At 42.8% G+C, this 22,782-nt stretch overlaps 1 protein-coding gene across 2 annotated transcripts in view; it reads right to left on the bottom strand.

Annotated features, from left to right (window-relative positions):
- The window catches only part of NVL (nuclear VCP like), a 1,985,423-nt gene that overhangs the window by 1,453,621 nt on the left and 509,020 nt on the right, over positions 1-22,782 (bottom strand). For both annotated transcript variants that reach the window (XM_044058761.1, XM_044058752.1), the window contains one exon: positions 18,785-18,914. In XM_044058761.1, the coding sequence (XP_043914696.1) occupies positions 18,785-18,914 (130 nt within the window). The remainder of the gene's footprint in view (positions 1-18,784; positions 18,915-22,782) is intronic.

A 22,782-nucleotide genomic window follows, 5' to 3' on the forward strand; every position in this document is an offset into this window, starting at 1 on the left:
TGCTGAAAGGGCTTATCAGAGAAAGATTCTCTGTTGCTCTGGTTCTGCGGACCCCCTCTGCCATGAGGGCGGCATCTGTTGTTGTTTCCCCCTCTGCCCCTGGAGGAAAAATCGCTACATGTGTCAGGCGAGGCTCCCTGGGATTTTCAAAACCACATTTTACCACTCTTCTGACCCTTGGGGTATGGTCTAGAAGGAGTGGAAAAACGGACTCCCACAGCAGAGAGAGTCTCGCCTTCTTGCTCACAACTAGTCAAAGTGTCTTTCACCTGTGGTCCAAAAGAAAGAAACCATCAAAGGGGGTGTTGGTGAATGACGCTCTAAAGGGTTCCGCAAAATTACACAGCCGCATCCATGCGTGCCTCCTAAGGGCCACACCCGTACCTGCGGCTCTACTCGCACCATCGGCTGCATATGAAATGAACCTCATGGAGGAGTTGACTACAGAATTAAGCACTGCCAGCTGGGAAGCCACTTTAGCTTGAGCCCCCTCAGCTGATGGATTTTGGAGGGTATCTCCGAGCTCTTTAAGGAGATCCCTCTGAAGCAGAGTAAAATGGCATAAGTAGTTCAGTGACCTCATAGAAAAGGTCGCTGAAGCAAACATTCACTTCCCGTATCTGTCCATGGTCCTAGACTCCTTGTTAGGAGGATGGACAGATGAAGAGGTTTCCGCTAACTCTTTTTTGGTGGCTGTTACTACCACCATGGCATCAACAGGAACACCTTTGGTAAGGAACTGCTTATCATGGGGTGCTGTGATGAACTTGCCAGGTCTTCACAGAGTTGGTTCCACTGTATCCAGAGCTGACCCAGTCTTTTGAGCCACCACTTACATAAGTGGATTGAAAGGCGGAGAAACCCAGGAGGTGGAAGGTCAGGAACCGAACGCATCCAGGAATACAGACTCATCCTCGGTAGGGGCTATGGAATTCCAGTTCCCCTTCTGGTTAAGTATTTCTAGGATGTCCGAAAAGGAAACCTCTTCAGAGGGGGATCTCGGGGACCCTTCTGAATCATCTAGGTCTGTATCAGAAGTGACAGACTCAGGGGAGTCAATGTGCTTCCTCTTGCACTTCTTATTAAGAGGGGGCTCCTCTGAATGATCAGGGGAAGTCTGGGAAGAAGAGGAAAGTACAGTTTTGTACCTACCATAAATGTAGATGTTCGAGTGCTAATACAGCTGCAGTCATAACAGATGGGTTTTCCTGCCGTCAGGCGGGTCCTCGGTCGGCCGAATTCCAAAGTCTAGGTCCGGTGTCGGTTGTCATCGCTTCTTCCCTGACGTCAGTGCGACAGGGGTATAAAAGAATCAGCCAATGCCAAAACATAAATTTATGTAATAAAGCAAATGCAATATAATCAAAAAACAGTAGTTGCAAGCAAATACACCATAAAAGAATACCCCAATGGGGTTGTATGAGGAGGTGTTAGCCATTAGGCCTGTCCCAAGAGGGGAAGGAGGGAGGGAAACCTGGACTGCAGCTGTATTAGCACTCGAACATCTACATTTATGGTAGGTACAAAACTGTACTATGTTCATCGTGCATACAGCTGCAGTCATAACAGATGGGTAGAATCCCAAAGCTAATAAAGGGGTGGTAGGCACTAAGTGGAACTAGGTGGAGCCAGGATGCCCTGCAAGACTGCAGTGGCAAAGCCCGCTCTAGTTTTGGAGTATAATGGTAGGTGATAGTGCTTGGAGAAAGTATGTACAGAACTCCAAGTGGCTGCTTCCAAAATATCTTTAGTAGGAACCCCCCTGAGGAAAGCTGCAGAGGTAGCTGTGGCCCTTGTGGAGTGAGATCTGATGCCTGTAGGTACAGTTTTACCATGAAAAGAGTAACAAAAGTGTATGCAGTGGGCTATACATTTTGAGATTGTCTGTTTGGAAATAGGCTTCCCTTGAGCACCTGTAGCATAGGACACAAAGAGTTGCTCTGATTTTCTGAAAGGCTTTGTTCTGTCCAAATAATAACGGAGCTGTCTGTGAATGTCCAAGGAATGTAGTAGCCTCTCCCCTTTGTTTTGTGGATTAGGGTAAAAGGTAGGTAAGTGGATAGCCTGATTCAAGGCTACCCTGGATACTACCTTTGGCATAAAGGAAGGATTGGTTCATAAGGAAACTCTGTCCTGATGGAAAATGATGAAAGGCTGCACAGCCATGAGGGCTTGTAGTTCCGAAACCTTGCGTGCTGAGGTGAAAGCTAGAAGGAAGGCTGTTTTCCATGACAAGTATTGCAGATCTGTTGAATGCAGCTGGCTCAAAAGGAGGCAGGGTTAGTTTTTCTAGAATGAAATTGAGGTCCCAAGCAGGTACTGGTTGCTTCCTTGGGGGTTTTATATTCTTAGCCCCTCTGAGGAACGGTCTTAAGAGAGGGTGAGAGAATAAAGGAGGATCAGTGTTGTACTCTGCAGAAATGGCTGAGGCATGGATTTTGATGGAGGAGAATGAAAGTCCACTGCTTAGCAGCTCGGCTAGGTACTGTAGTATTTGAGGTAAATTCAGTATTCCAGGATTCTGACCCTTTTTCTGATTCCAGGCACAAAACCGTTTCCATTTTGCGGAGTAGGCTTTTCTAGTAGAAGGCCTTCTGGCCTCCAAAATGACATCCTGCACCTCCTTGGAGAGTAGGGTCTGCTGTGAATTTAAGGAATCCTCCATGCGGCTAGACTGAGTGTTTTCAGTTGACTGTGAAGAGTTTTGAAGTTGTGCTGAGTCAGCAGAAGAGGCAGCATTAGAGGCAGTATCCATGGTGGGGAATGTGTCAGGCTCCTCAGGAGTGGGTACCAGTGTTGTCTTGGCCAGTCTGGAACAATGAGAATCATCTTTGGTCTGTCTGCTCTGGCTTTTAATAGAACTTTGGCCAGCAGTGGAAGAGGTGGAAAGGCATAAACCGTCATTGTTGTCCAACTGAAAGAGAGTGCGTCCACTTTCCAGGCCTGTGGATGAAATGTCCTTGAGCAGAATTTTGTCAATTGGTAATTTCTGTGGGTGGCAAAGAGATCTATGTCTGGCCTTTCCCATGCTTGAATTATCATTGTAAAAACTTGAGGATGCAACTTCCATTCATGTGGATCTGTCATATTTCTGCTCAGGTTGTCTGCCAGTGTGTTTTCCTTCCCTGGCAGGAATTATGCTTGAAGTTGGATTTGCAATTCCAGAGCCATGTTCCAAAGGGACATGGCTAGTCTGCACAGGGGGTATGAATGAGTTCCTCCCTGTTTGTTTATGTACCACATCACTGTGGTGTTGTCTGTTCTTATCAATAGCTGGCCTGGATGCAGTAGGTCTTTGAAAGCCATAATAGCATTTATTACTGCTAGCATTTCCTTTTGATTGATGTGTAGGTGCTTTTCTTTTTGTGACCATTTGCCCTGAATGCACCAATCTGTCATGTGCGCCCCCAGGCATAGTCCGAGGCGTCTGTTGTGATGACTTGATTTGCTTGAGGCTTGCAGAATGGGAGACCTATGTTTCTTTGGCATGCTTGATCCCACCACAGAAATTCCTTTTGAAGACATGGAATCAGTGGTATGATTGTTTCCAAACTGTGGCTGTGTTGAGAACATAAGTTTCTTAGGTACCATTGAAGTTTCCTCATATGCAGCTTTGCGCACGGGATTAGCAGGATGCAAGATGCCATGAATCCCAGAGCCTGCAGGATTTTCCTTGCAGTCAGCCTGGTGAAGGTTGCCAGTTTTCTGAAGTATTGAGTTAATTGCCCTTGTTTCTCTGGCGTGAGGTAGGCCATCTGGGTGTTTGTATCCAAGCTGGCACCCAGGAAAATTATTGTTTGAGAGGGTATTAGTCTTGACTTCTTTTTGTTGACTGTGTATCCCAGAGATTTCAACAACATTATTACAAACGTCAGGTGTTTCAAAAGAGTGTGTCTGCTGTCCGCCTGGATCAGGCAGTCGTCCAGATATGGGTATATTTGTATCCCTTGAAGTCTGCAGAAGGCAATAACTGATGCCAGGCATTTCGTGAACACTCTGGGTGCAGTAGATAAGCCAAAGGGCAATGCAGAAAATTGATAATGGGATGAACCTGCAAGAAATCTGAGGTATCTTCTGCAATCTTGTCTGATTGGGACATGCAGGTATGCCTCCTTCAGGTCCAATGTTACCAGCCAAGACTCCTTGCCCAGCATGGGAAGAAGCTGCTGTAATGTGAGCATCTTGAACTTTGGTACGAGTAAATATGTGTTTAGGATGGATAGGTCCAAAAGAGGTCTCCAATCTTTGCCCTTCCTTGGTACCAGGAATAGTCTGGAATAAAAACCTTGACCCTGTTCTTGTGCAGGTACCTCTTGAATAGCTTTCATGTCCATGAGATCTGAAATTTGTTTTTGTGCCTCTGCTCTTTGATTGTGTGGCAGGTTTGGCATGCCTCTCATTTTTTGGAAGGGTGTGAAAGTGGAATCTGTAGCCTCTGTCTAGAATGTCCAGGATCCATTTGTCTTTTGTGACAATATGCCAATTTTTCAAAAATAATGCCAGTTTTCCGCCTAAAGGTGCTGCCATTTGAGCCTTGCTTGGCATGCAAAGGGGAAAGTCATTGGGTCTGCTTTCTGAATGGCTGTGAACTATCCTCACCCCCTCTTGGTGTAGGTGTTTGCCATTGTCTGCCTCTAAATGATCCTTGAGATTGCCCTCTACCTCTCGGGCGCCTGTATCTACCTCTTTGAGGTCTGTCCGTGGCTGGAAAGGACCAATTTTTTGAAGGCCAATTTCTACTGAAACGTGGCAGTTGTACCTGTAGGAAATCTTTCACTGTTGCATTGATTTTGCCTTTTCCTCCATTTTCTTTAATACCTCCTCAGCTTTAACACCAAACAATACATCTTTTTGAAGAAGTGCATCTAGTAATTTAGCTTTGACATGATCTGGTAAGGTTTGCTCTTTGAGCCAAGCATGTCTACGTATGACTGATCCTGTAACAGCAGCTCTACAAGAGGCCTCTAAAGCATCAAAACCACATTGCAAGGTATGTTTACCCACTTGCTCTGCACTATGCAATAAATCCTGCAACTCCTTCAAGTCTGGTTGTTCAGGTTGTGACATTTTGCTTTTCAACTGAGATAACAAAAACTGTTGATACTTTAACATATGGAACTGACAGTTTAATGCCCTCATGGTTAAAGTGGCCGAGGTGTATACTTTTTTCCCCCCACCTTTCTAAAGCTCTGGAATCTCTCTCTGAAGGTAATGGATTTTTGGCAGTGGAGGCCTTAATTCCCTTGGGACCCTGTGAAATAGTTTCTGGGTATAGGAATTGGTGTGAATCAGGAACCCGGTAATACCTGTCAGGCTTGACTGGAGCTGGAGGTAAAGAATCTGGGTTAAGGCTGGCCTCTGAATACACATAATCTAGTATGTCTAAGACAGGAGGTATAGCCAGAGGCCTGTGCTGAGGGAGCAAGAGGAAATCCCTGAGCCTTTTCTTGGAGTCCGAGTACTCTTGGCCTTCCCAGTGGAAGTGTTCCCTCAAAGTATGCAAGGTTTCCCCAAAAGAGTAATCCTCAGGGGGAGAGACAGAGGGAATGGACTCCTCTGCATCGGAATCTTCGAAAGGGGAGTAAGAATGTTCCTGGTCCTCAGAATGTTCTGAAGTAATGGAGGCCGGGTCCGAGGAAGGGTATTCTTCCTTCACTCTGGGCCTTTTGTCCGAAGGGGGTTGAGAACCCCTGATAAGAGTAATCAAATCCTCAGCGATTTTGAGCATCTGCGTTTTAGGCATGGGGCCTTGAGAGGGGCCCTGTGGAGCTTGTCTTTTAGAATGCATGGCTGCTTTAGATTTAGTGTAAGCCTTAATGGAAAAAGAAGAAGAAGGCCTGAAGACACCTTGAGAGGTGGCAGGCCTGTCTGAACTCTGAGTTTCCCCGCCAAGAGTGGCTTTGGTATCTGTAGTCGGGGTGTGGGCCGAAGAGCCTGCGACCTCGGGCACAGAAGACACCGCTAATGAAGTGTCATCAGTAGTTAGGGGCTGCGTAGACGCCTCGCTGAGAACCGGGGCACATGTAGTCTGCTTTAGCGTGGTGTCGGTAGAAGTCGCGGACCTCGTATGTCGGTCCTTATCTTTACGTCATTTACTCAAAATTGGATTCGGAGTATCCGACGACATGTTGTAATTAAACTTTTTGCCAAAGTAGTGTTGGGCGAACTCCGCCCGACGCTTAATAGTGCGTCTGTTGAATGTAGCACAAAAACGACAGGCCGACACGTCGTGGTCTGGGCCTAAGCAAGGTATACAGAGGGAATGGAAATCCTTATGCCTTATTTGCTTCCCACATGAAATGCAATTAGTAACTGTCTGACATCGGTCTGAGGCAAGAAAAGTTTCCCCAACGGGGTACTTAGCTTTCAAGAAGTCTTCGGTTGAAAAATATTCGTAATCTCAGGAGCTGGCCAACCGGCACTTGCGAACTGCTTCTGCTTCGGGCACCACGCGCCAAGAAAGACTGGACAAAATGGCGTCGGCTGGTTCTTTTATACCCCTGTCGCACTGACGTCAGGGAAGAAGCGACGACAACCTATGACGGACCTAGACTTTGGAATTCGGCCGACCGAGGACCCGCCTGATGGCAGGAAAATCCATCTGTTATGACTGCAGCTGTATGCACGATGAACATACACCCAATGGGGTGCCCTGGAGCACCGGTTCCCATGCTTGGGTTCTGGAGGAGGAACAGAGGTTGGCACAGGCACTACAGGGGACGGAGCCGGTGGGGCTGGTAGTGGAGCTGACTCAGTGGCCAGCACACTCCTCATGACATCGAAGGCGTCCCTGCCACGATGCAGAGAAGGCTCCGGTTCCAAGGAAATCAGAATTCTTCTCTGCACTGAGGGAGATGGCTCCAAGGCCGATGTAGGAGCCGAGCTCACCTGCGCCGAAGCTCCGAGAGGGAGAACGGGGTCGGACAAGGGTCCGATGCCACTCGCCCCCTCGGCGCCGATGAGGGAGCCTCAGCGCCCAGATCCCTCGACGGACAGCACAACGGAACCGAAGGAGATAGAGTTATCGGGGCCGACGGTTCCACTACTCGAACCCAAACGAACTCCGGCTCCGAGCTCAATGGAGTCAGAGGAGGAACATCGATAGAAGTGGGCGGAGCCGACACCTGTTGAGGAGGGCTGGACAACATCTTGGCAAGTGCCTGCGACTTTATCAACCTACTGACCACTCTCTTCACGTCGTGATCTGACAGCCTAAAGGATCGAGAGGAGTGAGAAGATCTGTGACTGTGCTCGCTCTGAAGCAGGGGAGACCGAGGAGCCGAATGTATCGATTCCAAAGAAGGGGACCACAGCCTCTTGTGGCTCCGCGAAGGCTCCGAAGTTTCTGATGGAGCCGACGGAGAGATAGTCTTATCGGTTCTAGCCAAAACCGAAGTAGCAGGCAGAGTCTGAACCAAAGCCGGCTCTGAACTTGGAGCTGACGGCTTGGTAGATTTAGGGGATTTCACAGGCTGAGTCTTGGCCGGTGAATCCTGGGTCTTTAAAAGACCCCTAAAAATAAGCTTATTCTTACGCTCCTGCAGAACTCTTGGACTAAATGCATGACAGATAGAGCAAGAGTCCTGCAGGTGCACAGCGCCTAAACAATAGACGCAAGAAGTCTTCCCATCTGTCAGAGACATTTTCTGACAGCATGAGTCACACTTCTTGAACCCAGACACTTTGGATTCTTTAGACATCCTGTAACAAGAAATACAACAATAGCTAACAAACAAAATACAGTCCACAGAAAAACACAGTATACTACAGACTAAAGTTAAAGTTTTTTTTTTTTTTTTTTTGATAGGAAAGCCTCTAACTAAAACGGCTAGCCTATAAAGAAGGTAGAAGGAAAGCCTCTAACCTAAACTGCTAACCTGACAAGAAAAGGATAAGGAGGGGGGAGGGGGAGAACTCTCTAAATTAAACGAGTTCTACAAGGAAGGGTAGGGTGCTACAAATACACACTTAGCTAACACAACAAAAATAAGACTAAAAGTTAACAATAACCCTCTAGAAAAAAAGACTATTTCTAGTAAAAAGGTTCTATAAAAAAACTTTATACAAGCCTGAGCCAGAAAAACGACACTTTGCAGCTGAAGCGGCAAACAAGATCTGGGTAGCTATCGCTAGGCATCATGGGATAAGGGGTAGCCTCGAGCCAGTAAACAACTCTCGAGCTATAGAAGATGGCCGAGTCGGAGCCGAGGATCGGCTCCGATCCCAACCAGCAAGAACGAAGGTGAGATGGACAATTTAACATCAATCTTTCCTGCACAAAGATAAGCAATTTTAGAACAAAATGAATATTTGCTAGTCTTTTATAGCAATCAAACCCACTTGAGATGTAACTTAAACAGATGTTATCTGTAGAAAACAATGAACTTTCCATGCCAATATACTCTGCTGTGGTGACTTGTTAACCTGCAAACGTGCATCTCACAATCCAGTTCCATTTCTCAATTATTCACTGCCTCTCTGCAGAAGAACTAAGCATATGTCCCTCCTTGCTAACTTCCATACCACATGACTACCGTGGTGTCTGTATGCACCTGAAGAATGCTTTGCTGAAGGGTGGTCTTAAATTCCTTCAGCTCCAGTGTTACAGATCTCATCTCCTTCAAATTTATGTAAAGTGACTTGTGTTTTTTTTTTTGTTTTGTTTTTTGAGTCCGTACCAGCAAGGTAGCACTTCCAGCACAGAACTTGTGGCTGGGCCCACTACACCAACTGTTCTACACGTGTACTTATATTATGGAGAGCCTATTCCTTGAGTCTACAAGTCTTTAGAAGTCAGCGAGCCTGTCACACATGCTGTGCTGCACTGGACACCACCAGAAAACAACCTCAGAGTTCTGAGGGACTGCCTTCCAAAAGCTGAAGGGTGAGTCACCAAATGACTCAAGATGCCAGAAATATCATTGATCAACAATCTTCTTGTCATAGAAATGCTGCTGTGCTATTTTAAATATCTCTATTAAAATATCAATTAAAACATAGACACAAACATATTAATAGAAAAAACAAACCACAGTAAAATGTTTTCATTTACACACATTACACATGCTTGCTTTCCTCATAACAACTGTCTTTCAGTCCAGCATTACATTTCTGCCTTCCTTTAAACCTCACTCCTCATCCTCAACATTATTTTGCATGTATTGTTCACCCAGATTCCATTTACTTCTATGCAATTTGCTGCTTCCATTTTAAACAAGGGAGCTTTAGAAAATGGAAATTCATAAAGTTACAGAAAGTATTCTAAGAATTAAGCCAACACATGGACAGAGAAAAAAGATTGTGTCAATAGGCATGACTGTAAGTAGGGGTACAGAAAATTGGGAAGAGGCAGCTGGAAGTCTACTGGAGAAAACTGGCAAAGGAAACAACATACTGAGGGTAAATAACTAGAGACCGAATGGTAATAAAGTGGGATGAGGCCAAGAAGAAGTCTGAACTGAAGATTGCTATCGGAATGTAGGTAAAGAGAAAGGGATAGGAGGAGTCCTAAGTAGAAGACCTGCTCTGGTGGAAAGACCTGCTCTGGTGGTGCTCTCAGTACAATCTAGAACCGAAACTGCTGTTAAAAAGGGGTTAATTGGTAGGGCACATACAATACTGCACAGTAACTATAAGAATCGATAAGGGGAGGTTAGAAAAAATTGGGAAGAGAGACTGGCAAAGCAATTTGCAATGGAACAATGGGAGGACATATGTATGGCTCCCTGGTATGCAACAAAGTCCAGATGGTTTAGGATTTTTGCTTGGAAGTGTTTACATAGCTACACCCCAAGCAGACTTCAAAGAATTTTTCCTCTGGCAGATAGTAAATGTTGGAGGTGTGATGGGGAAGAAAGAGGTAACAGGGTACATATGTTTTGGGAGTGTAATGAGTTAGCAGATTTTTAAAAGTTCCTGTAGAGTACTCTGTCATAAATATTGGGTAAACAAATGGCTGTAAATAAGCAAATGATTCTTTTGAACCAAGACACAGGATATGAATTTCACAGATATAGTAAGGCCTTGTTAAGTTTAATTCTGTTGGCTGCCAATAAAGCAATTACTAGAACATGGAAACAAGTCTAAACCAACTGTATTTGAAGTATTAAATATTTTGAAATAGATGCAAACACCAAAACAGGGATCTTTAGAAAATGGAATGAGCAAATTACATAGAAATACACGGAAATTGTGAGAAAATACATGAGAACAATATTCAGGAGGAGGAGGAGTGAGGTTTAAGGCAAGGTATGAAAGTACAGTTGTGTACACTTACCATAAATGTAGATGTTTGAGTGTATTCACTGTTGCAGTCATCACCTGTGGGTTATCCCTGCTGTGGCAGCCCTCGGCCAGCCCGAATACCAGAGTCAATGTTTTTCTGCGTCAGCTGCTGTCGCATGCTGTCTGATGTCAGGTCATAAGTGCTATAAAGGAGAGCAGCCAACGCCATTACATCAGTTTTTCTTGCCCTAACATGTCAGAGGCCCAAGTAAATATGTAAAGTGGTCCTGGTGGCTAAAAGTCACCTACTGAAATGTATGCCTCCTTAAAAAAAGAAGATATAAGGGGGAAGGAGGGAGGGAAACCAGGACTGCAACAGTGAATACACTCGAACATCTACATTTATGGTAAGTGTACACAATTGTACTATGTTCTTCATGTTTCACTGCTGCAGTCATCACCTGTGGCTTCCCAAAGCTGAGGATAGGGGTGGTAGGCTTAGTAAGATACCTAGGAATGGGTCAGCATGCCCTGCAGAACTGCGGAGGCAAACCCTGCCCTAGCCTTAGAAAATAGAGGTAGGTGGTAATGCTTGGTAAAGGTATGGACAGAAGTCAAGGTGGCAGCTTCCAGGATGTCCCTGGTGGGAACTCCTCTAAGGAATGCATGGACGTGGAGGCTGCCCTAGTGGAATGGGTTCTAATAGACTTGGGGGGGGGGGGTTCCAAGCAATCTGTAGCAGAAATGGATACAGTCTGATATCCATTTGGAAATGGTTTGTTTGGAAATCGGTTCCCCTCTGCTCCTGAGGCAAAGCTGACAAGGAGTTGGTCCATTTTCTTGAAGAGTGTGGTACGGTCCAGATAGTATCTGAGCTGTCTGTGCACATCTAGTGAGTGCAGAATTTTCTCCCCCTTGTTTTGAGGGTTAGGAAAGAAGGTGGGTAGATGTATGGCCTGATTGAGAGTTACATTAGATACCACCTTGGGCATAAAGGAGGGATTAGTCCTCAGGGAGACCCTGTCTGCATGGAAGATGATGAAGGGCTCAATGGCCATCAGTGCCTGAAGCTCTGAAACTCTCCTGGCTAAGGTGATAGCTAGGAGAAAAGCAGTCTTCCAGGAGAGGAATCTTAGTTTTGCTGAAGCAGCAGGTTCGAAAGGTGGTAAAGTAAGTTTTTACAAAACATTATTCAGGTCCAAGGCTGGAGTGCGTGGCCTTCTGGAAGGTCTTACATTATAAGCCCCTCTGAGGAATTGTTTAATCAAAGGATGGGAGAACAGGGGCTGTTCTGTATCAAAATGAGCTGGAATGGCTGAGGCATGGATTTTAATAGAGGAGAAGGAGAGGCCACTATTAAGCAGTTCTGCTAGGTAGTCCAGGATAAGAGGGATAGAAGGTTGTGAGGTATTGCCCCCTCTGGACTGGCTCCTGGAGCAAAATAGCTCTTCCATTTTCCTGCATAAGATTTTCTGGTGCTGGGCCTTCTGGCCTCTGTGATAATGTCTAGGACCTGTTTGCTTAACAGGCGCCCCTTGTTTGCCTTTACAGTATTGGCCATGCTAATAGTTTGAGAGTCTGCAAGTCTGGGTACAGCATTTCCCACCCGAGTTAAGAGGTTTGAGATCAGGGGAACCTGCCTGGGAGGCTGTAAGGTCAGGCTGCGCAGTAAGGGGTACCAATGTTGTCTGGGCCAGTCTGGAGCAATCAGGATGGCTTTCTGTCTTTCCTCCCTTATTTTGATCAGTACCTTGGGAATAAGAGGCAAAGGAGGGAATACATACAGGGGAAGGTTAATGCATCCACCTTCCACGCTAGGTGGTGATACTCCCCCGTACAGAATTTTTTCACTTGATGGTTGAGGTGTGAAGCAAAGAGATCCACCTCCGGAGTCCCCTACTCCTGAGTGATCTGTAAAAAGATTTTTCTGTGGAGCTGCCATTCGTGGGGGGCTAATAAGTTTCTGCTTAAGTGGTCTGTTGATTCCTGGTAGGTATTAGGCTATCAGGTGTAGTCCCATGCAAGAGGCTGTCAGGCATAGATTCATGGCTAGCCTGCACAGAGGGTAAGACTGGGTCCCTCCCTGTTTGCTGATGCACCACACTACTATGGTGTTGTCTGTTTTGATAAGGAGAACCCCGGGCTTGACATGGGGTTTGAAGGAAGTCAGAGTCTTTTGTACTACCAAAATTTCCTTCAGGCTGATGTGTAAGGGAAGGTGCTGTGCATCCCAAAGACCTTGGGTGCACCTGCCATCTAGGTGACTGCCCCAAGCTGTGTCTGAGGCATCGGTGGTAATGGTCTGCCAGCTGGGTGAAGTGTGAAGGAAAGACTTTTGTTCTGGGCACAGGCCCTTAGCCACCAGAGAAACACGGCCCTTATACAGGGCATCAGAGGGAGAGAGGGCTCTAAAGACTGAGAATGCTGACACCAAGGGTTCTTTAGGTACCACTGAAGTTTTCTCATGTGAAGCCTGGACAGAGGAATTAGAAGGATGCAAGATGCCATGTACCCCAAGGCTTGCAAGAACTTCCTCGCAGTGAGGTGAGTTCTGGAAGCCGGCTGGGTGAAACAGAGAGGCAAGAAGCTCTGCTTTTCTGGGGATAGGAAGGTCATTTGGGATGCTGTGTCCAGAAGTGCTCCCAAGGAAATGACCTTCCTGGAGGGTATTTGCTTTTTTTTCTTTTTGTTGATGGTGTACCCTAAGGAGGTTAGGAAGGTTTTGACAAAGAGAAGGTCCTTGAGGAGCTTTTCTTTGCAGTCTGCCTAAATGAGGCAGTCATCCAGATAAGGGTAAATGTGTATATTTTTCTGCCTGCAGAAGGCTATGGCTGGGACTATGTATTTGGTGAATACCCTGGGAGCAGCAGGTAAGTCAAAGGTAGCACAGAGAACTGAAAGTGTTGTGAGCCTGCTCTGAAGCAAAGGAATTTCCTGCAGGATTCCCTTACGGGGATGTGGAGGTAGGCATCTTTTAGATCTAGGTTTATTAACCGGGCATTTTTTGGCAGCATAGGCAGCAGCTGCTGTAAGGTTAGCATTTTGAATTTGGGGACCACCAGGAAGGGGTTCAGAATGGATAGATCCAGGATGGGGCGCCAAGTGCCCTCTTTTCTGGGAAACAGGAATACTCTGGAATAAAAGCTTTTGCCTGTTTGATCTGAGGGGACAGGTTCTTCTGCCCCTTGGAATATCAGGGTTTCAACTTGTTTCAATGCATCTGCCCACTGATTTGGAGGCAAGTTTGGGTACCCCTCTTAGAATTGGGAGTTCGTTGAAGGAGAATTTGTATCCCTGAAAAATTATCTTTAAGACCCATTGGTCCTTTGTTACAGACAGTCAATTTTCTTTGCAGAGGGAGAGCCTTCCTCCTAGTTTTTGGTGAGCGAAAAGAGGGCAAAGGGGGGAGAAGGAGTCACTGAGAACTTATGCCATAGAGGGATGGCTTAGAACTCCCTGCCATTCATACTGGGAGTGTTCCACTGTTTGGTTCTCTGCTGTCTCTGGGGTGGGAGTCTGGGTGGTCTGTCCCTGCAGGGCTTACCTTGCCCCTGTCTGCTAGGTGCAGGAATGACTAGTGTTCCGAGGGAAAATTCCTGCTGAACCTAAGAGGTTCTACATGAAGGAAATCTTTTACTGTTTGCATAGATTTTGCTTTGCCTTCCATCTTTTTAAGCACCTCTTATGCTTTTTCTCCAAACAAGCGGTCCTTATCCAAGGGTGCATCAAGTAATTTTGACATGACCAGGGAGAGGTTGTTTTTTGAACCATGCATGCCTCCTAATGACAGATCCTGACACTGCTGCCCTGCTAGAGGCTTCTAGGGCACCATATCCACAGTGTAATGAGTGCTTAGCCACTTGACAAGTAGAGTGCAGTAAATCTGCTAACTCTTTCTAACTGGCACAGTCAGAAAAGGTAGACTTTTTTTGTTTTAACAGTTTCAAAGTGTGTTGTTGATATTTCAACATCTGGAACTGACAGTTGAGACCTCTAATAGCCAAGGTTGCAGAGGTGTATACTTTTTACCCCATCTGTTCAGAGCTTTGGAGCCCTTGTCAGAAGGAGTAGAATTCTTTGTAGAACTAGCCTTAGTTCCTTTTGGACCCTGTGTAATGACCACTGGGTCTGCAGCAGGATTTCTGTACAGATATTTATGAGAATCCGGTACTCTGTAATACCTGTCAGGTTTTTTGGGAGCAGGCGGGAGGGCATCAGGAGTTAAACTGGTTTCCTGGAAGACATCATCAGCCACCTCTAAGATAGGAGGGATGTCCAAAGGTCTGTGTTGGGGGAGGTCTGGAAACTCTCTTAGTCTTTTCTTAGACTGAGGGAAGTCCTGGGATTCCCAGTGCAAATGTTCCCTGACAGTATGAAGGGTTTCCCCAAAGGAAAGTTCTGGTGGGGAGGTAAAGGGAATAGATTCTTCTGCATCTGAATCCTCATAAGCAGTCAAACGTTGCTGTTTCTCTTCAAACTCTGAATAATCAGATTCCTCAGAATCCTGTTCTGTGAGTATGTAAGGGGAAAGGTCTCTTTTCCTTTTAGAAGTTGTGGCCTGACTACCCCTGATAAGGGAGGTTGTGGCCTGACTATCCTTGATAAGGGAGATAAGATCCTCTGACATTTTAAGCATTTGAGTTTGGGGAGGAGAAAGAGTAACATGGCAGCTAGAGGTAGTTTTCCTGGTAATGGCCTTGCCTCTAGGCCTAAGTGAATCCATTGGTCTGACAGGAACGGTAGTTGGAAGAGAAGACGTCATTTTTTGTCTGGAATTGGTAGTGCGAAAGGCCTCCTCAGAAGCCGGTGCCTGTGTCACGGCTGCAGACCCAACCGAGGCAGAGACAACCAAAACCTCATAAGATGAAGATTTCTGTGGCATACCGGACTCAGAAAGGGTCTTGGTAGAGGCCTGCGAAGGTATCGAATCGAGCATCAGGAGCTGCGAAAGCACCTCACTGAATTCCGGAGAACTGACAACCTGCTTAGCAGTAGTGTCATCGGAAGGCTTGGCCTTGTGTGGTCTTGTCTCCATTTTTATCCTTGCGTTTCTTTAGAACGTCTACAGAAGGTTGGCTAATGGACGCCATTTTGGAATGCGAAGACGGAAGAAGAAAATCCCTAAGAGCTCTACTATGAATGGTTCTCGCATTAAAGAGGGCACAGAACCGGCAATGGGGACGTCGTGATCTGGGCCTAAACAAGTGACGCAGTATGAGTGGAAGTCTCGGTGTGGTATTTGCTTTCCAAAGGCAAGACAATTGTTAACTTTTTTGGACATCGGTTAGTGCAAGAGTAAAAGGATCTCCAACAGGGTACTTAGCTTTAGATGTTTTCAGCTGTAAAAGAAAACTCTGGTAGCGGCCAACCAGCACACTTGCGAACTGCTTCTGCTATGGGCTCCACGGCAAGAAAGACTGATGTAATGGTGTCGGCTGCTCTCCTTTATAGCACTGACAACCTGACATCAGACAGCATGCGACAGCAGCAGACGCAGAAAAACATTGACTCTGGTATTCGGGCCAGCCGAGGGCTACCACAGCAGGGATAACCCACAGGTTATGACTGCAACAGTGAAACACGAAGAACATCTGAGCAATTTATGTAATGTTGGACTCCTAATAGTTATAAAAAACAAACTTATGTGATGTATAATGTGTCTAACTGGAAACATGTTGATATGTTTTGTTTTCTTTTATATTAATGCATGTTTTCCTATATTTTAAGTGGTAATTTAATAAAGGTGTTAAAATCATGGCAAACAGATGAATATCAAGGTTAATTATCTATTCGTGAAAAAGATTCAGTTTGTCTCATATAAATGCATTGTATGAGAGAAATCCTTGCTACAGTCCATGAAACAGTTCCAAGCAAACAAATCCCAAACACTGCAGTGTTTGTGCCTGTGCAATCTCATGCAAATCACCAACAATGTAATGTCAGAGTCTGTTGATATTCAAATTTACTTTGTGTAACAGCAAAGGTCTCACCAGAAACGCAAGGGGCAATACTCAACAGCCATCCTAAACCAGTACTGAGGAAAATCATGAGTGCAAGACATTTTAGATATTGTCTTCTTTTTCAACAAAGTGTGCTCAGGCTCAGAAACAGACTGACAATGGCTGTGCTGTTAAAAGCAAATGGTTGCGCAGAGATTTTTGTGGATAACAGGAGATAGAGTTTTTTTCATTTCTGGAAATCAGTGTACGTTTTGCTAAGTAGTATACTTTATCATCTTTTCTGAAAATAAAATAAGCCTTTTTACAGTCTCTCTATTAGTGCCAGATTGAAGAAGCTTTTAAAACTTTGTTTTTCTTTACTACTTTACTTCCACTCATCTTTAAGTTGTTTAAGCTTTTCAGGCATTTTTACAGAATCATTCTTCCTTGTTTTTCTGAGACTCAGTACTGTTCCATGACCCTTTTTGACTAGTCATTTCCAGTCTGCTTCTCTTCTAGCTTCTGAAAGTTTTTCTGCTGCAGAAAATCTACCTCCTTATTTCTATTGTTTTGTTAAATCCAACTCAGTGTTCACACTTATTAGTACCACAAAGAGATCCACAACAAAAGAAGCAATGTAAATTTATGTCTCTAGGGATTATTATAATCTATCACAGATAAAGCTACTCACAGACTTAAGCAGTGAAACCATTACTCTCTAAATAAAAGAATGTCCAAAGGGGTTATGTACCTACCACAGATGCACTTGCTCATAGGTTTCACTGGAGATGACAATATCTACAGTTTCTTTAATATTTATGTTTTGCTTACATTTCTTATTTATTTGTGTTTTAGTGGCCATGGTGTCCAAATCAGCTGCCCGTTTTTCAGAGAAAAATCAGGGAGTTATTCATTCTGAGAAATGACAGGAAAGCAAGCTAAATAGACACTTGTGAATGGAAATGTAGCCAAGCAACTGACACTTTCAAAGAGGCAAAAAATAAAGATGACGTGGTCTAACACTGATTTAATATGGCAAATGTCCATCTTAATGTCAAAGGAACAATAGTGCAAGGCGGACAATATACCTCGGAATGCTATAAAAAGTAGTTTGTACAAGGGTACCTTTAATTAAGTGCTATAAAAAGAGGGAAAAAAACAGTCCATCTGAACATGACACCAGCAAATTCAAGCCATTTATTGTACAACTACAACAGTTCTCTTTCTCTCCCGCCTTATTCTCTTTAATATCTTTATCAATGACATTGCCACAGCCTGTACAAACTGCTTCAATCATAAAATACACAGACGATTCTGCCATTATCTATTCTGCCCATAAACTTGACACTCTTAAACTAAAAAAAAAAAAATAGGAATACTTTAATAAAGTAGAAACATGACTGTCAAATTCCAAGCTCTTTCTCAAACCAAAGATAAGTAAATTAACCTTCTTCTCCCTCAAACACAATCTGGAACACATAAATTGCTTTCATAATAACTTCCGCCGACCATAAAAAAAATCAAACTCGTTTAAAACACAAAACTCATAGGTGTCTACGCTGGGTCTATATTACATTGTCAAAAGGGTTGTTCATCCAACGCCCTTTCATCGACACGTACATATCAAAGTACCAAAACTCTGAATGGCACTTAAGCAAATTTTTTTTCCCCTTTCCTCCACTGTAGTGGGATCTCGAAGTTGACATATTTAGTTGGGGGGGCAAAGTTTGCGTTGTTTGTTGTTGGCCAACTGATTTTATTCCCCAGGAAAAAAATTCATTTTAGTGGCCGTTCGGAGTTTTGGAACTTCAATGTTTATGTGTCGATAAAAGGGCATTCGATGAACAGTCCTTTCGACAACTTAATATAGACCAGTCTACACTGACATAAATCTGAAAACTGATTACCATATTCAACGCAGAGTTAAAAAAAACACATCACAAGCTAAAGTTTCTGTACAGAATTAAATCTTAACTGATACTGCACAGAAATTACAGGCTGTCCTCCCCTGCTGCCAACACTCCTTTACTCCTCACCCATATCTACCAAGTTGCAATCAACACAAGCTAGAACAGTGCTATAAGTAAGTAGCTAAATTTGCGGTCAGTCTCTCTCAAAAGATGCATCACTGCCTTGCATTCAATGAACTGAACTTACTTGAACTACTATATTACCTTAGTTACTCCTAAGTTATCACGATCCAACATCTTATCAATAAACCCCAAAACTGCCTTGCCCTTACCAATATCATCCACTGCTATAACCTTTCCAGATCTTTGCACTCTTAAGACACACTCCTATTACAAACCATTATCATTAACCCTTTTTTCTCCCATTTTCTACACTGGGTTGGGGTGTCATGTCTTCTGTCACCATCTTTCTTGACTCAACAACACCTTCCTACCTTCTCTAACAGTCACGAATTGTAGAACAAGGAAAATGTAAGACAGTGGCCCCTTCAAGGTATACTGGTCAGAAGTGATTACGTTCAGATCACAACATTTAATCATTAGCATAGGAACTATATTAGGACAGAATTAAAGTATTACCATAAAAGGCACATCCTCAGAAAACAACTGTCAAGGAAACATGACAAAAAGTTAGCATTAACATTCCCTTACCCTTCTTGTTTATTATCGTAGATTCAATTTCTCCATCCATATTTTGCGTTTCTTCTATATGTCGTCTCTTTTTCAGTTTTCCTTTATTCTTCCTCTTACTGTCTTCCAGCTTTGAGGTGTCCTCTGATCGCTATATATGCAAAGATAAATATATACATTAATAAATACATACATAAACAGACATTCAGTAACTGCGTTCAATGAAGACCTTTTTTTCTTCCTTGTCTGCAAAACAAGCAACTTCAATAAGGTACTTAAACTCTGTATCCACAGTCCATCTCCAACAGGCTCATTTCTGAAATCTAAGCTTTAAAGTGAAAGCAATACAACTTCTAAACTGATGCAAACACTATCTAGGTTTCTAGTGGCTCTGCATTATGATAACCGGAAACATAGAGTATTGTATTTTTTTTTTTAAATTTATGTAAACAGTTTATTTCACACACAGGAGAGTCTTAGATATTAGTAACAATGATGAACATTCAAAAAAGTTAAAATTAATTTTACTGACAAACCTGACTGTGTTGTAATATAACGTAGCATAACATACTACTATTTATTACTGTTAACAGAAGTTAAAAAAGTCAGATGTAAGATGTTATTTTCTTCAGCAACAAAGATAATAATGTCATTGCACAATGCCCACATTTGTTTAAAATAAGAGAGAAAAACAAAATCTGTAATGGTAAGAAACTAACCTGTAGAGAACACAAAGCAATAAGTATATTCTTAAGAGTTAAAAGAATGCTGCGAAAATAGTAAGTAGGGAAAGGAATTTCATATCCAGCATAATTCAAGATCATATCGACACAAACCAAGAACCAAAAAATCAAACCAACTGCTCAAAAGACACTCCAAAGGCTCCAAGTGAAACCACATACCACTTCACGAAATATAAAAGAAACCAAGTTTTATTAAACGAATGAATTAAGTGCTTTATTCCCGTTATATCCCAGACTTCATCAGAATCGATGAATCACAAAAGTAAACCGTTAAAATATCCTCGTAATACATTCACCTGACCCAACATAGCCAATCAAACACTAGTCTAGTGTTAAAAAATCACTGCTCAGCGAAAAAAAAAAAACTTTAAATAAACTGAAGGGGGGGACTGTGCCCCCCCAGACACCGCTACTTAAATATACTAACTCAGAGATCACACTACATTGGAGGAAATAGCAAAGCCCTGAAGAAGGCCCACTGATGTTTTTTCCTGGGGAAAAAAAGATGTTCCGTAACTTCACGATTTAGGGCTTTTGGACTTTTCAGTTCGAACAAAGGGTGTTCAAACTTATCACCGTGGTGATATAGACCCTATAAATGTACACATGAGGAGTTTTTTGTGCTACAGTAGGAATTTATGAGGGGGAGATGTCAAAAACTAGAAATAATGACTTGTTTGTAGTAGAATCTAGAACATAAGCTGCTGTTAAAAAAGGTTGGTTAGTTAGTACAGCATATAAGAGATCACATGATAACTATAAGAACCAATCCTTTCTAACCTCCTCTGACTGACAGACTGCATAAGCAATTCACAATGAAACAATGGGGGATATATGTGTGTCTCCTAAACATGCAACAAAGTCTAGAAGATTTAGGATCTTTGCTTGGAAGTGTTTACATAGGTATTTTTACACCCCACGTAGATTCCAAAGAATTTTTCCTCAGGTAGATAGCATATGTTGGAGGTATAATGGGGAAGAAAGAGGTAACTGGGAACATATTTTCTGGGAGTATAATGAGTTGGCAGACCTTAAAACTTCCCTGCAGAGTACCCTATTAGAAATACTGAGTGAGCAAATGCTAAGGAAATGATTTTTTTGAGCTATGATACAGAATCGAAATTGCCTAGACTTAGTAAAGCCTTGCGGAGTCTAATTATGGGGACTGCCAAAAAGCAATTACTAGAAAACGGAAATCTAAGTCTAAACCAACTGTACTCGAAGTAGTGAATATAGTAACACAGTTAAAACAACTGGAAATGGGATCATTAGAAAAAGGGTAGCAACAAATTACATAGAAAAACATGGAAAATGTGGGAACAATATATGCAGAATAACATTTTGGAGGAGAAATCAGGTTTAAAAGAAGGCAAGATTTGAGTGAGCTGTGTAATGTTTGACATGACTAAATAGATTAAAAGTAATGTATAATGTTTTTAACTAGAAATATGTCAATACGGTTTGTTTTCATTTATATAAGTGTATGATTGCCTATGTCATAAGTAATAATTTAATAAAAATATTTCTAGTTAAAAAAGCTTGCCATTCTGTAATAGAAGCAATAAGCCTTGGAGGTGGAAGTACTAAAAGAAGAAACATATATGTTAACTGTATGAAAGTAGTTTAAGTTAATATGCAGCTAAATAGGGGTGAGGGGATAACAACTGAATATACTCAAAGGATTACTGTATTGGCAGATTAGTACTATTAAGTACTCATAAAGGGTGGCCAGAACTTTCAAGTGCTTCTGTTTAATGGTATACATGGCTAGGCCTCTTATGGTCCCCCTTTGATTGCATGCCTAGTATTGTTCCTATGTTTCTGTCTAACCCTTAAACACCAAGTGTCTGGCTCTCTAGCCTTCTTGTTGACAAAGTGTAAGAGTGAGAGTTGCTAACTCCTGTTTTTGCAAAATTATTTTAAGTCAAGTGTACCACAAGGCTCAATAATAGGGCCTCTACAATAACTAAAATATTACTCCAGACAAAAAGGGTGAGGTTCTAACCTAGACTAAGTTACCTAGTTACTCTTGAAAGCCCAATAAACACAAATGACTGCAAGATGAGAGGGGAACTGATGGCAGATTCAGAAAGGAAGGGGAGTAACAACAGAGAATCTTTTAGTTGGCTACAATCTGCATCCTTTCTTGTACCCCACCTTATGCCCTTGGGAGGCAGTTCACAATTTTATGTGCCAGCTTGGAAAGCAGAATCTCTAGCCAGATTGATTCTCATGAGTTACTCAGCAGAATTTTGTGCAAAGAGGACAAGAATTTTACTTCAGTCTATTTCTAGCCCTCAAACAGGACAACACTGTAAGACCAGTACTAAAATTGTCAGAATTAAACACAGCATCCTCATCAGAAACAAAGTTATAGCGACTGGGCAAAGCTCACAGAAAGATGGGGCCTGGGGAAAATAAACTTCCAAAACAAAGTACAGCACTAAGTCTCAATATGCACAAACAAATACATATGCATTATTAATACTATAACACATGAATTATAAATTTTGCAAAAGCATATGGCATACAAGTTGAAGAAATAAAAGCACAGTACAATACTTGGAGAAATTATTTTTGAACAGACTGCAAACTGAAAAAACAAAACAGACATTAGGATATGTGTATACATTCACTTAATTGGTTATTTTCATTGTTCTGTCATTCCCAGGTCTAAGAAGACTGTATTACCCAAAAGTAAAATCGTCTAATGTAAATTTGAGGTCTGACCTCTCACTTACTTGTTTACATATTCTTTTGCATGTAGTTAAAAGCAGTTCATTCATTCATACAAAAAGATCTTGCATAGCATCACTGACATGGAGGATAAACACCTTCACATTTCATTAAGAAGTTTGTCAAATATGTTGAGAGTCTTAACATAATATTTAGTTTGTAAAACAATACAACACAGTGCATGTCCGTCTAACAAAGTATGACTATCTAATACAAATGCATATATAATTTTATTTACAGCTTTATTGCAGGACTGAATTTTGTTAATCTGGGATTGTTTTAATTTTGCTATGTTCATCATTCTTACCTACATGGCCTGGGTAGTGGTTGAAAACATCCTCTGACCAGTTCCCTGACCTGATAAACAAAAGTTAAATTACAATAAATTAACTAAATAAATAGGTTAGTTTGTGCTGTAGTGACAGACAGAATGCGAGATGGATGGTAAAGAAGAGTGAGTGAAGTAGAAGGGTGGGTAAAGTGTTGCCTTGGTATAAGCAAAGGTAACACCACTAGCTAACCACTAAAAATGATCTGTTT

This window comes from Protopterus annectens, chromosome 1.part2 (genome assembly GCF_019279795.1).
Source record: "Protopterus annectens isolate FY-2018-M chromosome 1.part2, PAN1.0, whole genome shotgun sequence".
Taxonomy (NCBI): domain Eukaryota; kingdom Metazoa; phylum Chordata; order Ceratodontiformes; family Protopteridae; genus Protopterus; species Protopterus annectens.